General features: G+C 33.4%; 1 protein-coding gene and 1 long non-coding RNA gene across 5 annotated transcripts in view; one reads left to right on the forward strand and one right to left on the reverse strand.

Annotated features, from left to right (window-relative positions):
• The window catches only part of LOC116766104 (MOB kinase activator-like 2), a 31731-nt gene that overhangs the window by 9481 nt on the left and 4777 nt on the right, over window positions 1-17473 (forward strand). The window contains exon 3 of one of the 4 annotated variants that reach the window (XM_032655768.2): window positions 1496-1549. The exons of 2 other annotated variants lie outside the window; for them this stretch is intronic. In XM_032655768.2, the coding sequence (XP_032511659.2) occupies window positions 1533-1549 (17 nt within the window). In that variant the 5' untranslated portion in view covers window positions 1496-1532. Of the gene's footprint in view, window positions 1-1495; window positions 1550-5240; window positions 5551-17473 lie in introns of those variants that run through there. One more of the 4 variants, XM_032655765.2, reaches the window with a different exon arrangement.
• On the reverse strand, window positions 3382-16669 carry LOC133319230 (uncharacterized). Its single transcript, XR_009752914.1, has 3 exons — window positions 16652-16669; window positions 3896-3976; window positions 3382-3473 (listed from the first exon to the last, which is right to left on the reverse strand). It is a non-coding gene; the product is annotated as an uncharacterized LOC133319230 (long non-coding RNA).

Below are 17473 nucleotides of genomic sequence, written 5' to 3' on the forward strand. Positions count from 1 at the left end.
TGATCACGGTTGCTGCAAAGTAACCGAAATGTCGGGATTATGTAGTTTTTAAATAATAAAATCCGCGTAGTAAATCCGAATAATACTAGTTTCATTTTTCTGAGATTAGTTCGAATAAAGAGACTGTTTGGACAAAGTTTGTAGTTTACATTTATCGTATATGCTTTAAGAAAAAGCTGTTAACATGACATTAGCAACGGACACTCCAGTTCATTTATTAGTATAGATAAACTTACAGAATACATAATCGTACCTCTGAACTAAAATTTAATTGTCGCCAGGGGTCCTGTATTTATTGGATTGTACGTCTACACTATATATTCAAACAATCGTTTGCCCTTGAACTGGTTAAGCTTCAGAAAAAAAACAAAATTGCAGCTTGTTATAAGCATACTCGTCCCAATAATCTCGATCGAGCAGATATGTCACATGGAATATTTAGTTAGGCACGTGTAGAGTTTATGGAGGCCGGAACAATAGTAAGTTGTGGGTACCGCTAGTGTGATGTATGAACAATGGACACCCCACACCAGACACCTCACATCTGACACCAAGCCGCTGACACTTGACACCTGATGCGAGCGAGCCGTGACTTAGTGACGGATGGTGAGCGTATTGCACCATCACTTGAACGGTTGCTCCTATGACTGACCGGACATGTTTAATTGAATTAAGAATATTATTTATATTGACAAGAATTTTCTTACATTACTTTATGCTCTTATAAAATAATAACAATGAGTTGAAATGGAACAGCGGTTGACTGGTTAATGGATATTCTCAAGAAGGAAGACTCTATAAAAGCCTCAAAATAGAAAACGGTTAATTGAAACCTTCGACGCTCTCAATGAACTCCTTCGTATTTCGTAATGACAAATAATTGAAAATGGGCCTAAAGGCTGAACCTAAAGGTTTCGATGTCTTCTGAACACGTATTTGTAGTTCATTCCTGTTCAGTATATCACATAAAACTAAATAACTGCCTTTATTTTAATCTGCGAGCCTGTGAACTTTTGTTTATTCAATTCGACCTGTAATATAATCCTTTTCTAACAGACAATAATTGGTGCGGTAGCAAATTCTATTAAACATTGAATTATCTCTTTGTTGGCTTTGTAGGAGCGGAAGGATGGCAGGTTATTCCAGTACGTTTCCGTTCGCAAACATAAGAGTTTATATACAACAACAATGGGGGTGCATCACTTCCGTCTGTAACATAATAACCTTATTATTATAACGTCATATATATATCATTTTTAACATAGCTTAATTCGGCTTCAGGTGATGGGTTGTTATTATCATTATAATGTCTAATATTATATATATATCGAAAATTCAGTATTCCTGTATATCAACCAGGACGTCAAAATGAATCATAAATCATATCAGGATAAGTATGAGAGCTATTAGAATCGTATCATTAGTATATAAGCATTAATATTGTAATAACTCCGGTGGTATTAGCGTCCGTTGAACGTTGTTGTTGTTGTTACAGGTGAGTGCAGTTCGAGTCTCCGTTGCATGTGTCTATCATGCTGGACTGCCTCTGGTAAGTCCAATACATCCCCGACGTATTCTAGACCAGCCATTGATGAATGATGATTGACGTAACATTTGTTCATTTACTATTTCGGTTTACATCGTGTTTGTAAATTGTTGTGGTGCGCTTTGTTAGCTTAGTTTGTAACGACGTTGCGGATGATTTGCGTACGATCGTAAATAAATGTTTTAGTTCACATTGAATGTTCGGACGGTATGAACAGAACGTTTTAACCTTCGTCGGATGACAAGTCGAATAAAGATCGCTATTTATGGCAGTTCGCAATTACGTATCCAAGAGCACAATTTTGCATACTAAAATAGCTAATCGAATTCGTAGATAATTTTCAAGTATATATAGAAGTTTATAACAATGGCTGGTTGCCGAGGGACTATGTTGATGTTTCTTGTCGTCACCAAAATTTATTTAATAATTTTATTAGGAATTACATTATATATACTTAAAAGGCCTCATGCATAGTTAATGTTTTTGAACTTATATTTACATAACAATTAGCTGCTCGTTCGAATTCCGAGGTGATGAAATAGATCTGAAGTCTGAACTGTGCTTGTAGTAATATTTCCACAAATTATAAACTATAATCATCTCTGTTGAACTACAAACAATACATATATTTACCATACATTCAAAATTACTGCGTAAGTTATGGTAGAAAAAAATTAAACAATAATTAAAATTAAGTCGATGATTAGCTGCGATAAATAAATTTTTGAATTTGATGTGACCTTTCGGTGTTTAGAAATATCAGAAAGGTGACGCTAATGCGGCGACAGCACCTTACGTGACACATGTCAGGGTCAAACCACCGAACACAGCAGATGATATTACATGCTTTAAGTTAAACAAGCATTGTAAAATATCTGCAGATCTTTGTATGTACTATGACAATGTGATTCAATTCTATTCCAACTGAATCTAAATCACTGTGTAATTAAAAAAAAAAACAATTTAATTACCCTGGCAAGCAATAAAATGTTAATTGTATAGCATTTATCTTTTAATGAAACCGTGGCTGCTTGTAAGTATAATTAAAAACTTATCTCAAGTTAGTTTACCGTTTACATCCTTACCTAATGAATGTTCCATCACTTGCCCTAATGTGAAGTAATATATTTTAATGACTTGCTTGGTATTCACTTACATTCAATGTTGTTCTACCTTTCGTTTTGTTTAATAAACATGTAACAATGTTTATATCTGGTGATGACAAGTAGTTGCTATGAGAAAAATGACGTGATGGGTTACGCAATGGCCTTGAGCGAGTAGCTCGCTTGCAGCGACTCGTCAGCTCTGCAGTTCTGCTGCTGACGTGGGAGTATTGTTTATATTTTGGAGAATCGATTATCTTACCCCCTCCCTCCCTCGTCCCCATCCCAACTGGACAATACAATTTCGTATTGACAAATAAACCGTAATTGTTCTTAGAATTATCTTTCACGCTTACTCATTGAAATAAATTTAAATTGATATATGTTTTGTTTCGTTGTTTTTATTATGCTGTAATATACTAACCTAATGTGACTGACATTCGCAACCTTGAAACGTATAATAAATTTTAAACTATTATTATCGTAACCATTCGCTGAAGCATCTAGAAAATTCTTTAACAGTACTGCCTTTATATGGACTGATTTAGAACAACAAAATTTTAAACAAATGGAACAGAACAGAACAGTTATTACACTTTATAACTTTTATAACTTAAAAGCAAAAGCTCATTGAAAATTTTAACAATAGGTAGTATAGCAACCTTTACAAAGCCCGAGATTTGAAAAGGCTACTTACCTGTTATCTTGAAATAGAAGATATAAGAACCTTTATTACTTTTATTTACGATATGTCTCATTCATTAATGCTAGTGTATTTTATATTCTAAGATCTATACATCGGCGTTGCTCCCCGTGGATTTTTCCTAGAAGGAACGTCTACATTATCTATTGAATTGTAGTACAACTGTAGTATTTATCTGGTGTGGAGCGTGTTTGTTTAAACCCGTTTTTATTATTATTTTTTTATCTGTGCCATGAAGTAATTTTGTTTGACTTGAGCGATCCGGTTATGCTGTATCCACATTGCTGTTGAAGTTACGGTAGACGGAGATCAAAATTGCTTAACTTCTTAGGTTGTTAAAGACAATATGTATGTATTACACTTTACAATTACTTAGAAAAATGTTGGTTTAGGGCCGTGAATAAGAAAAAAATATTCACACAATACATTAGGAGATTCAAAGTAATAATATGATTAGGCACAGCGTTTTAAAGGAAATTTTTCGAGAAATTATTTTTAAGATTTGAACATATAATTCTATAATAACTGTATTCTTTCTCTCACTTGGAAAAATTATCAAGCCTAATCGACTCCCATCTTTATATCGCCTTATGAGTTTTGGCACGAACGCTTTCACCTTAGTTTCTGAAACTTACGAATGCAGTATATTTTTTCTATTCCCATGTCTTCTTAAACTAAAAAAAAAAAACACTTGATATAAAGCTGTTTTACTTAAGACAATAATAAAGTAACATGTCCATTACAAACCTACTGGGGTACAACAAAGAATACATATTATATTGGATCAATTAGTTTTGTTTGAGTGTGTATTAAGGGTCAACTTATGTCAAATAAGTCTATAGTTTCGCTTGGCAACCGGGTCACGTGTGCGATGGGCTAGTTAGATCACGTGACAATCTACATTTATCATTCGATTGATGTTATTCTAAGCGAATCGAGAGATTTAGGTTCCTTTAAAATATTACACCGATCGTATGGGTGTTTTAAATTATATTGAGTCTTGTCTTTCCCAAACATGTTAGTAGTTTTTTTACTTGTTTGGTATATAACCTCTTTACACTATCATTTACTCGACCGTGATGAAATTGTGTACACATGCCAGTTGCTAAGTAAAAAAAGAACGTAGGATAAGGACAAATTAGTGAAAGTAATATATACACACAAGTATATCTATTCCATTTTATGTTAAAAGTTCTAAATATGAGATTGAAATGTTGTTCAAATTTTTTTCTTGAATACAATTCTAGAATAATTTCGTCGATGTGAAGTCAGTAATAAAAGTTAGCTCAGCGGTCGTATGCATATCGTAGTCTAACAGTCATCAAGCACTACTAAAACTTAACGATAATTGTCGTCCAAATACGAACTCCTTGACAGGCATGCTAAACTGCCGTGGGAATGTTCCGAAGGCTTTTTCTCGCAGTCCTTTCTATTAGAGGCATTCGTCTGATCTCCAAACCCCCTTCCCTCTCACCCCTCACCCCTTCCCTCTCTACCCTCCGAATATTTCATGAACAGCTGATGGATCAACATTTAGTTTAGGTTCTTTACACATTTTGATTATGCATCTATTTTGAAATTTTTAATACTGAAGTAATTTTTATACCTCGTGTTCATTTAACCATTTATCAGTCAATAAACATAATTTAAACAAGATATTATTGTTTCAATGAATCGTAAGTGACATGAGCTTTTCTTAATTTGTCTCGCATGTTCAATTCCATACTTAATAATGGTTTGATATGTACAAATTTGATTATGACAAAATATAAAGTCACGTAGTTAGACGTGTTGTATGTCAGGAGTGGGGGGTTTGAAGAGAGAGCGAAGGAGGCAGGGAGCAGAGGTGCGGGGTGTGCGGGGTTTGTGCTGTAGAGTTCACACGATATGAGAATGACAGTCCCGCGCAGACCGTGGCCCGAGTTACACGTGCTGTACGAGCTGCGATGCTCGGTACGCCGGACGTGTATACAATATTAGCATATTGCGCTTTAGCGCCGGGATAGTGCAGTGTGACTACTGTGTGTAAAGTGTCCGGTTAATTTGGTATGTGACGGTATGTTACGTTCGGCTGTGACCGGCGGTATGGTGGGCCTACCGCCGCCGCCGCACGCGCGCCTGTCGCTCTTCGACTCGTGTCACAGGAAGATCCGACTCATCAGCGGTGGTCCTGTTGCATTTCTAGGAGGATTGGTTTCGTTAGTGTCTTTATCTTAATATTTTGATCATATGAAATATCAGAATAATAAATAAATAATATGCATTATGTATATTCTATCGATCTATTAGATGAGCCGTTGTCATCAGTGAATGTAAAACTTGTGTACCGTACTGTGAAACTCACGGAGCGCTGTCAATTTCTATAACGGTAAAAAACTGCTACAATCACAAAGTTAACTACCTACTAGTTGTAAACTATTATAAAGATATCATCACTTTTGAAATACATTAAAAAAACATTTATTTCTATGGACTGATCATAAATATTATATCATTATTTTTTATTTTAATTTTCGAGTCCTAGTTACTTACTTTCTCTTAATATAAATATTTCAAAACGTACATCATTAATATATACAATAAATATCATTTATCAATTTTAAATAAACAGCGTTTACATACGAACAGATGGGTTTCATCGATGTAACCAAAATATGGCTGTGAGAGAAAACTTACATGCTATGTTTATTATAATAACATTCGAAACAGAACCTTGGTAAAAAGTATGACCTCGATCTGTTTGTTCCCTTCGATATATAAATTGTAACAAATAGGTTAAGAAAATGATGACCACAAATTTTAGAATTTGGATCAGAAGGATACAAATATATTTAAGTCGTATGAAAACGGCAACCTACGTAATACAAAACAGGTTTATCAGCTGTCTTCAAATTCTTATCACTGAGAATGGATAAACACCAAAATCTGACTGTCTAAAATAAGAGACCCGTTTAAAACAAAGCTCTCAAAATTATCGCCACGTCTTGAATAGGGATGATTAAAGGTGCGCGCGTCGGAAATAACTAGTTCTTGTGTTATTTAATGAGAAATGTTTATATCTAACTGTTTCCAGTTAGAACAGCTTGTTGACTCGCTCTTAATGAAATCTTGACACAAATCACTTTCATAGATTGTGTGTCATCGGCATCGTTTCATTATGTTATGCAATTTATATTGATTTTTAAGACGTATGTATGAGAGTTTGTTTATGAGTGTTGATGGTCACGTGATATGTTTGATATATCAGACAAATTAATGTAACAAATGTGTTATCTACGTGAACCTTTAACCTTAGTGCATATTAATTTTCCATGTGCCCGTCCAATCTGTTTTGTTTCGTCATATTTGTATGTGGCGATAGCACTCGTGTATTAATTACCATAAGCGAGTTGCAAGTATTGTAACATAATACATTTCGACACCTCGCTTCCATTCATATTGTAATTGTATTGTAACTTGGCACTGAATATGTTTGAGGACTCCTAGCTGCGGTATATATTCGAATGCATACAATGATTTAAGAGCTCTATGGCTGACGATTCTCGTTACCGGAATTCAAGATTTTCGTCTAAAAACAATGTAACTGGTTTGGTTTAAAAATTTTGTCTTTGTGTTGGGAAGAGATTTTGAGATAACAAATTATTATTGTAATGTGAGAGATGACATTCGTAAGTACTGTAAGCAGATCAAGTAGGGCAAGTCGCGGGCAGAACACGCGAGCCAGTCGTTATGCGGCAACTATTGCTGAAGCATCGGGTCGATTGCTCTGCGCCCTGCACCACACAGCACTTAAAGTTTGAAATACGGAAGCACACAAACACACTACATATACCTACATTGATAAGTGTAACATTTTTATAACACGATATAAATAAAATGTATATTTTAATGTTTTGCACCAAGGTATCATAAACGACAACTCGATTAGGACATAGTCCGTATTGCACAAATAAATTGTATATAATTTTTTTCAATATGTTTTATCCTTAACGGTAATTAATAAGGGGTTTTGAATACTTGACTCATCGTCTTTAAGTCACAGGTAGCGAACAGATGTTTTAAACGAATCATGACCAGCTCAACAAAATTGTTGTTTATAATCCCCTTTTTTTCTTTAAAGGTAATTTAATAATGGCATAATTCTAATAATTACTAATGGATCATCAGTTCGTGTTACGATGATATCAGATCATTGTGTCTAAATTGTTAGCATTAGAAAGGAAACGTTTTGATTAGATTCATTAAGTTTTGCAAAGCGGCACGCCGGGAGTTCATTATGGCCTCGATTAACACGGTCTTCGCCTTGAGCAAACCTCTGTAGCAATTAGACGTTGGTCATGGAGCGCTGGTGACGGCAGTACCGCACCGGCATCGGCATCGGCATCGCCATCGCCAAAGACCCGCAATCACGTGCAGCAATCGGACAATCGTAGATCTTCCCTCATATTTTGGCTGGTTGATTGCCATGTTCGATACTGTATTATAAAAATATCATTTAGTTCCATGTGCCTCGATATCGTGATCACCTACATGTAAGTGAAACTATCATAAAATATATTTAAATACTTACTTAATTTTGAAATTTTATTTTATATATATTAATTTGAATACATTGTTTTCAATACGATTCTCATAGGACTTAGTGTTCAGTGTTATAAAATACGTAGAGTTTAACGTTTGTCGATCGTTCGCTGCTCGCGAGTCGCTGACTACCGTCTACAGTTGTAACGGGATCTCACGGCCCCGATACGCGCCCGAACGGCGAACACCAGCCCTCAAACCGCAGACTATATGTTTATTTTAATCATTTATGCTTTTCACGTATAACCCATATATTACAAGGAAAAAGTATTGATGATTATTTTTTTTACAAAGAAACGAAGATGAATCATAATTGTTTGAAAGTCGATTGGCAATAAGAATATTACTGTCACGTATTGTCCGTGGATAATTGTGAATAAACTTTTATTCAATTCCTTATATTATTTTTTATTATTTCATTATAAGTAAATGAAGTGGCATTAGCAATATAAATACCAAATAAATGTTGATGGTTCTGATTGTAATAGGTACAATGTTAATGACATTCCTCAGAGCTATCACGTATATACGGAGAGAGCGCATTCCTGGACGCACTCCCCGCCTTCAACATGACGTCCGATCATATTATCTGCGGAAAATGATCACTCATTGTTATTCTATCTTCGACGAGTTTAATAATTGGTCGACCTATACAAAACACGTATTTAAATTGAGTAAATTATCACATTATTTCAATACTTAGCAATTTCATCAATATTTACGTAATCTCATACGAATGTAGGCCGTACGGAGAAACTGTAGAATTAAATACGCAACATGCACAACGTCCGCATCTGGACGAGGTACATCGAGAAACTCCTGAACCGATGTAGGTTTTATTTGGATCGATCCGGTGGAAGGTTACCGACGAATCGAGCGTATTGATGGCACACCAGTGACACGTTCCTAGCATATGTTGGAGCGTTAGACGTAAGCGGTGGCAAGGTCGACCGACAGCCGCCCCCTCCCCCGATACCATACACTCTAATGCCGACATCACAATGTAATATGTACATATAAAAATTATACATCTACCTTCTAAATATTTAAAGTGTACTTACTGTAAACAAATATTTGAAACGTTTCGGTATTATGCTTATAAATGTCGTTTCGAAAAGTGTTATGTGAATGTTTGTATTGTTTCAAGAAATAAAGCAACCATTACGGGTCAACCGCAATTGTAACAGTATAGCCACAATACAGTAACAGGTCATGGGTCACTTCCCATTGGGTTCATTGAAACCGCCGTGTCGTGCTGATATTCGTTCCAGTTGTATATAAACGTTCTCCTGCTGATTGAATAGAGGATACTGATATATAAAATTAATGATTGGTCTCTTTGACCACGTTCGTATTGGAGATAAATGTATAGTTTTTGAGATAGTGGTAGGTGGTAGCGGACGCAGCTGTTTGCTATCGTCTCTAATGACCCACCAGTCGTTGATAATAGATACAGTCACTGAACTCTTATCACCTCCTGCATACTCGTGGGAAACATTATATCAAAGCTTTTCAATGTTTTATATAATTTAAATGGAGGCATAATTATTATATTTTAAACGTACCATACATTATAATTTGTAAATTGATTTTAATTCTTAAAAATTTCAAGTGACTCTTGTTTGATATTTTCTCTTAAATAAAGATATTTTAAAATATATTTTAATTTATGTAGTTGAAGTCGAGGCGAAAGTTTTAAATTGTTGAAACTTTTGAACTTGAAGCATTTTGAAGAGTTATTTGGTAATTGTTTGAAAAACTCGAATCCCTACAAATATTTTTGTATAGCAATTAAATAAAACTATGCTAAGGGTTCGTTGAAGGGGGTAAATGGCAGTTAATTTATTACCTCAATTATTTCACATAATGTCAGGCGGATATAATAGTATTACACGAAGCCTATTTAAACCATATCCTAACATTTTGCATACGATTGAAGATATCAAATTATTTTTTCTTATAATATTATATTGCTTTTGACTATAATTTATGTTAGAGCAATTTATTTTTGTATTCCCGCTAACTGCTATGTACCCAATAGAGACAATTGTAGTAAATTCCCACGTGCCAGTCATTCAACAATGTCCTAAAAACTCTGTACAAAAATACATCTTTTTATCTAATAGTAATTTTTTACCCAAATGTATATTCCCTTAGTAATGTCATAGTTAGCATACTATTATATCTGAAGAAACAAAGTAGTTTTGAAAAAAAATAAAAATAAAATACTGTTTGCAAATTGATCTATATAATGTTATCGCAAATATTTTTGTATATATAATAATTTAATCAGATCCGTACTGAAAATATTCTATTTGTAAAGAAACACAACCATTCAGTAATACGTGTCCCATAACGTTTATTGTAAAACAGTTAACAAAAAAAAAAATTACAAAATAGCAAAAATACAACAGTTAAAGAGAACGAGAAATAAATGATGTCCTTGATTTTTCAGATTTAAATTTTTGACAGCTTAGTATTTAAATGTTCTTGATTTTTTTTATTTCCGAATCGCATACATCTCGTAATATAAAAATAAATAAAATGGACTTGAAGCCGTATACTGCACGCTTCAAAACACACACACAATATGTAGTAATTAATATATATAGCATATTGAGTACGTAATTACACTAAACATAATTTAAACAGCTTACTTGTGCTTTAACAAACATTGCATACTGTTTAAGTTGTGGTCAGGAGTGGAGTGTGGACCTAAGAGAATTACTTACGTCCTACTTCAAATATATTGTGTAAAGAAGGTATTGTTAGTTAAACTATTTATGTCTGAGCAAGGAATTATTATTGTAGGCAAATCAACATTTTATGTATGTATATAGTACATAAGTACAAAATGTGTTCTAGAATAGTAAACTCATTATAATAATAAAATAAGGTCAGGTACCTAAGCGTTGTTTGCTTTCATAATGCCCATATGTTTACTTAATAAATTTATACAATAGTAGCACTTTAAGGATATATATAATATACATATATGGTAATCCCTCTCGAACATTAGATAGTTCACAACACTTTAGTAACATTCTAATCACATCTATATAGACGATATTTTGTTTTTCTTTATAATAAAATTATATAAAGGATTATTTTCTGTTTTGTCTCGTTCATTACAATTATTATAAACTAAATAAAAGAAACAAAAATAATAAAGAAAATTATTCATAAATTTGATTCATTATTTTAGAACGTGTGTCATTTTGCTAGAGGAGTTTTTGAACGTTATTCTGGAACATTAAATAAACGTCATGCGTAAAAAAAAATGTCATATGTGGATTAATTCATTATCATATTTTTTAATAAACTGTCAACACGCAATTTGAAGTACCTACTTCACCTGTAACGGATATCGATTTCTGCGCTGTTTAGTCCTTATTTCACCGATGGATTTGAGTATCGGCGTTTATCAGACGTCTCCACCAACATATTGAACGACTTTATGACGTTAAAACGTCACAGTTGTAAGGCGACTCTTCATCTACGACTACGTGAATGATTATCGCAAGTTGGTATCGTAACTGCATTCGAAGCGTTTAGAGATTTTATTCATACATTTTTGTACATTATAGTTTTATCGTAGGTTACCGGTTTTGGAATGGGAAACGCTTCGCATCTTGTGAAGATAATATTTGTGAAAACTTTAACCAAATTTTTCATTTCTTATATATTTAAGGACGAACTAAGTACGATACGAAACTTACTTAGGTATTTTTAACACATTTGTTAATTCTATATTATCATGACGTAGCAAGCAAACGTTTCATAGGAGGATTGCATGCGAAAAAAATGTGGTGTGACAATATATTGTACATATAATAATGAGTTTTCGAAGGTTAATTGTACAGTTTATTTAGAATGGATAAAGCTAAATTTAGATAAAATTTAGTATTGATCATAGACTAAAATTGCGATAACTAGGAAAAATTTCGTAAATAAATGAAATATATCATTTTTTATAATAAATATAGTTTTATATAACAATCTAGACAGGTTAAATTAAAATTCTATATTTAAACAAGTAACTCGACATCTTAGATTCAGCATCATTCCATTTTACATCAAACATTTGGAAACTTGAATATGAAGATATTTCTCAACTTTCCTAGACAGGATTCATTCGGCCCATTTTAACGGTTTGCCTACGACATAAACATAACCTACATAAAAACCGCTTGATCCTTCTTATGGAATAATATCTAAGTAAAAATATACATACATTTTTGTTGTTTACTGTTTGCGGAATTACGCATTAATTTTACCATAACAACTAGGCCATATTGGTCAAGGCTCTCTCGTCCATAAATGGCACGACGTTAGTGTCATTTTATATTTATTTTTATTTACTACGTACGTACGTACAATGAATATTAAAAAAGTAATAATTGTATCAATATTTACATTTTTAATTGGTCTACATGTTTATTCATATAAATGCATTTTAAGATGTTTTATTTTCGAAATAAATCACCTGCATATTATCTGATTAAAGTTTACGAATAAATATGAAAATTGTGAAGGTTTTTCGATATAATGGCCTTCATCAATTATTCATGTTCCTTCAAATAAATAAGTTATTTATTTTTATTAAACACTATTTCATAATTAATGTCGTTCAGGAATCAGAAACCTCGTAAATTAATATGGATAATACTGTTAATCAAACTGAGATATTATTTGTTACTGTGAATGTTATAGTTAAACTAAATATGTCTATAAAAAATATCTTTATTGTTATACATGAAAAAAAATGTCTCAGAAAACGTTCGAAGGTAGTTGTTATCGGCCTTCCGTGTTTCCTATTTTTTCTTATCATGTCCTTAAGCAAAAAACCCAATTATTGATATAACGATGTAAATAAAACTGTCTGAAAACAAATTAAAAATTTTACTTAATGTTGCCTGTGTTTTAAAAGCGTCTGGTGTTCCATTATATTTTTTAGCAGTTCATAAATTTCTATGAGATTTTTAACATAAGCCTACTACGATGTCTGCGTAAAATATATGAACGAAAACAGGAGGTACATTTGGTTAAAAATACGTTCAAACCAGAAATTGTGCGTAAAAAGATAAACAACAATAAAGACGTTGAGCTGTCAGCCGATAAGGCCGGCCTTCGACATCACACCATCTGACGTCATCGGACACGCGCCCTGATCTTTTAACTTGAATACGTAATGAACTTGTACGATATAAACAGCTTTCTCTTAAATATCATCTTTATACATACATATGTATTACATTAAGTGTATGTAACAAGAAAGAAATTTAAATTAACTGTGTGGAACACATAAGGTAATAAATCATAGATGAATACGCTTTTTCATTTATAATATGTACATTGCCAAGTGATATAAGGCTCTGTGGAAAATATTTTTTTGGTCTACTTTATAAAATTCGTTCTACTGCCGCGGCCGACTTGCAAGCCACTTTCCATATTGTTCGTGTATCGTGAGCACTGACATTATTTGAGTCATGTCTTGAGTGAGTTACTTGCTTTGTTAACGCAAGGTTTGGCTCACCGACCGTCAACAGTGCTTACCACAAGATTTTATCAGCACACTACACAAGAACATATGTTAATACTTTAATGTTTATGAATGACTGTAAACTGTAAACGTCTCCGTTTGTAGTCTAGCGATGCAATCTTGTGGTGGGCATGCGGAACTCGTCTGACCACGTATACCATCAACAATACTTATATACTCATAACATAATAACAATACTTATATAATATACAATGAATACAAAATAACTATAACAAACAATATTGACATATATTTCTCTCATTTCTCTTAATATAACACAATGTAACAGGGTTAAAATCTGTAGGTGTTCGACGTGTTTTGTGCAACTATGACGTCAGACGAAAATATCAAGTTTCATAAGAAAAGATTACTTATATTAAGAATTACACGAAAGAGAATATAATTATTACATTTTTTATGTTAATATATGTGATTATTTGTATAATATAATTTGTTTATTTTTGTTCTCGTAGCCGGCACGTATAGCTCCGAAACCATACAATTTCACATTTACATCATATTCTACTAAAAGGATTTAAACCTTACTTTTCCAGCTTACCCCCTCGATTATATGAACATAATTGATTTATAATAGTTCACCTAGACAATAAGTGCCTTTAGAATTGTTAATAGAACGTTTAGTGTGACAATAATTTAGATCGAAGTTTCAACTTTTTATATTGATTTGAATTTAAATAAATAAATATTGTATTAATTTACTAGAAATAGGTTCGTCGTGGATTTGTACGCGGTTGAAGTGGGAGTGAGAAGTATACCGGCTAAATCTCTCTACAATCTACTAAAAGACTTGGGCCTGTCCTGAACTAAGATCAATTCATTCTTGGAACGTACTTCGAAGGCAGCCCTAGTAGGTTCTTTTCAAATTTGGTTAGGTAGAGAGAGGAGCTTAGATGGTGGAGGTGAGCGTTTAACGCGCGTTAGATAGGGGCCCCTTAAACCTACACCTGGGTCGCAAGTTCCAGGCACCGTTGAAGCTCCTCTCCCTGCATCGCGTTGGACCCAGCATCCGCACGATGAATCCATTGAATGCTAAGAGGTTTTGTGTCTGTCTCATTGCTCTTATAAAACTACTGTTTTTCTATTAGATTTACTAGTCGCCTTTAAAAATATAGGTATTTATAATTTATAGCTCATCATTACGGATGTACATGCCCTTGAATCCCAACTAGCGATTGCTAATTAAAACTTGATGAGGGTCTCGTGCAGGTACTAAACCTGGTTTCCAACTGATCTTTCCCAATGAAACCATTGTTATATGAACTAACAAAAGATAACATAATGTCCCTATAAGCTATGCGGTAACTTTAAAAAGCAATGCGTTTTAAAAACAAACAATAAGGAACTGGGTTAATCTACCTGCTCCAGTTTTGTGAAGGGAGATAATATGTTAAAATAATTTTCGAATAATAGCAATCTTTCACCGTTTTGTCTTTCTTTTTCTTTTGTCCTTGCAGCAGCATCTTCACTATTTTATAAGAACCGATATTCTTAATTTTTAATTTATTTCCTGATCTTAGATCTTTGTTATAATAAAAAAAAATCATCAACTTAAAAAAATGAAGGTAACAATTCAATTGTATGTTTTAATGTCACTGTCACAGCCTTATTGATAAACCGATAAGCCATGTTTATTGAGACCGTTTAAATTCTGTTCATATCTCAAGAATGAGTTGAAAATGAATGATTATCTTCCAAAAACCAAATTCACAACTCTATATATAAGTACTTGAAACGAATGTACGTCACATTTCTATCCAAACAGCGTTTTTCTATTGAATTGACTCCAATAAATGTTTTTTTTTTTTAATATTGAAGACTTACTTTTTCACACATAATTCCTAACAGCCTTTTTACTTCTGGTTTGTTTCTAAAAAGAATTAAATAATAATAGTTATATCACTGGCACGGCTGTTCTGATTCTTGAGTTTATGTAAGTGTGATGTATTTCATATTATGTGGAAATTGAAAGGCGGCCGCTTGGCGCTGTAATTACCCTACTTCCCCTCTCCCCCGAGTCCCTACCCCCTCTCATTCTGTGCTGACGTCACGATCCTCCGACTCCTACAGGTGGTCCGGACACCCCGTGACGTCACTCATCCGCCACCACCCCACTCGAGTCTACAGCTGACTCATTTTCTTTGTTGTTCCATTAGGTACATTTCCTTTAACTATTTCAGTGTCTATTGTTTCACTTTTACGTAACTAGTGAATTGCGAAATTATTTTGTAGCCATATATTATAGATTTATTTCTAACCAAGTATATTATGAAATCGTACTTTAATATAACATAAACATATATTTCCAGGATTAATACAGTTATAAGTTAAATTAAAAATTAAATTTAACACCCTGTTTGGGAAACGAAACTCTAAGCTTTCTAACTTTCATTCAATTATGTTCATGATGAAACGATATATAAATATATTTAAACGTATAATATATAGTGTTTTCGGGCAAATGAAAGAATCATGACTGATTTAGTGTAAGTAGATACTTCCAGAGATCCCGACAACATGGGTTTTATATTTATATGCTATCTTTAAAACCTTAACATTTCGTCGAAAAGTCCTTTAAAAAACGTTAAGATAAAATTTTCCAGTTCCTTTTTAACCATTTTCAATCTCACAGTGGAAATTTTTCGATACAATATTAATATTAAATAATGACGTAAATGAACGAATTCTGGAGCATATAATAGTGCTTAAAGAATATATATTTCTAGCACGGTATGCGCTGTTTCGTCCTACTGGACGTGAAACATTTTATAAATGTTTTCTCAAAGACATTAGAAGTGGGTTAGTGACGAGACGACCTCGCTTATAGCCGCGTATGTAGCATATTCTACACATTTCAATCCACGATATTTGAAACTTTAGTATATCAACCACATGTATCGTTGGACAAAAAACACAGTTAAATATCTCGATCTACACCACACGCTATATATACCCACCTCCAGTCCTCTACAGAAGCTTTTAATAAAACTCAAATGTCAAGCATAAAAATAACAAAGGTCTAACGTATTGTCTAATCACGAGGATTATTTAACATTAATAAACAAAATATCTTTGATGCGACAATTGCAAGACTATTAATATATCACCTATAATGTTATGCAACAAAATAAAACAAATAGTCGCTCAGTCGTACTTACACAGTAATAACCGAGGTGGGTTGTTTACGGAAGACAATTGTGGTTGCGAGTTGTGACACTGCTATCAGGTATGACATCTTCCGGCGCTTACAGCTGATTGCTGCCATCCGCTATGTAATATCATACACGTTCAGACAAACTGATGTGATTTATTAGATGGAAAAAAAGTAAGACGGCAAATGAGCTCATGCTGGTTGGTGAGTTGCGTCGCGGACGTCGTAACCCAAATAGCAGTAAATAGTTCCGCGTGGAAAGCTAACCGCGAGCCGCGAGCCACGCACCTGCTCTCTATTGTTACATTCCTTGCCACATCGATAATATAATATTTTTTTTTTACTTCAGTAACCGTTAAAAATAAAAATATCTATAATAAAGTAATCGTTAGACTGAACCAGAGTAATAATTAGCGAGTTGCAAAACCGATCGATAAACTACGCTTAGATTCTGTAGCAGCAAGTCGATCGATATGCTATTTTCGCTTTATTTTCATTTCGAACGCGATTTAGTTCGTTCACATAAGTGATTGGAAGATGAATAGTTGTAGTAAATGTATCGCTTCTAAATATAATTATCTTTCCTCAAGGAAATAGCTATATTTGTTGTTCGTTTAAAAACTAAAGCCTTAAAATATATAATCTATTTCTGAACAAGAAAATGTTCGTTGTATTTTATATTAGGTCTTTTTTTAATTAGTTATGTCTTTAATATAAGTCCAGCGATAGATGACCCTGACCCAAAAAAGCAAAATTCATTACTTATCCTGATTTGATTGCGTAGACGTAAAGCGTTCAACGTTTGGTCGTTTCAAGGTGAACCTCGCAC

This window comes from Danaus plexippus, chromosome 15 (assembly GCF_018135715.1).
Source record: "Danaus plexippus chromosome 15, MEX_DaPlex, whole genome shotgun sequence".
NCBI classification, from domain to species: domain Eukaryota; kingdom Metazoa; phylum Arthropoda; class Insecta; order Lepidoptera; family Nymphalidae; genus Danaus; species Danaus plexippus.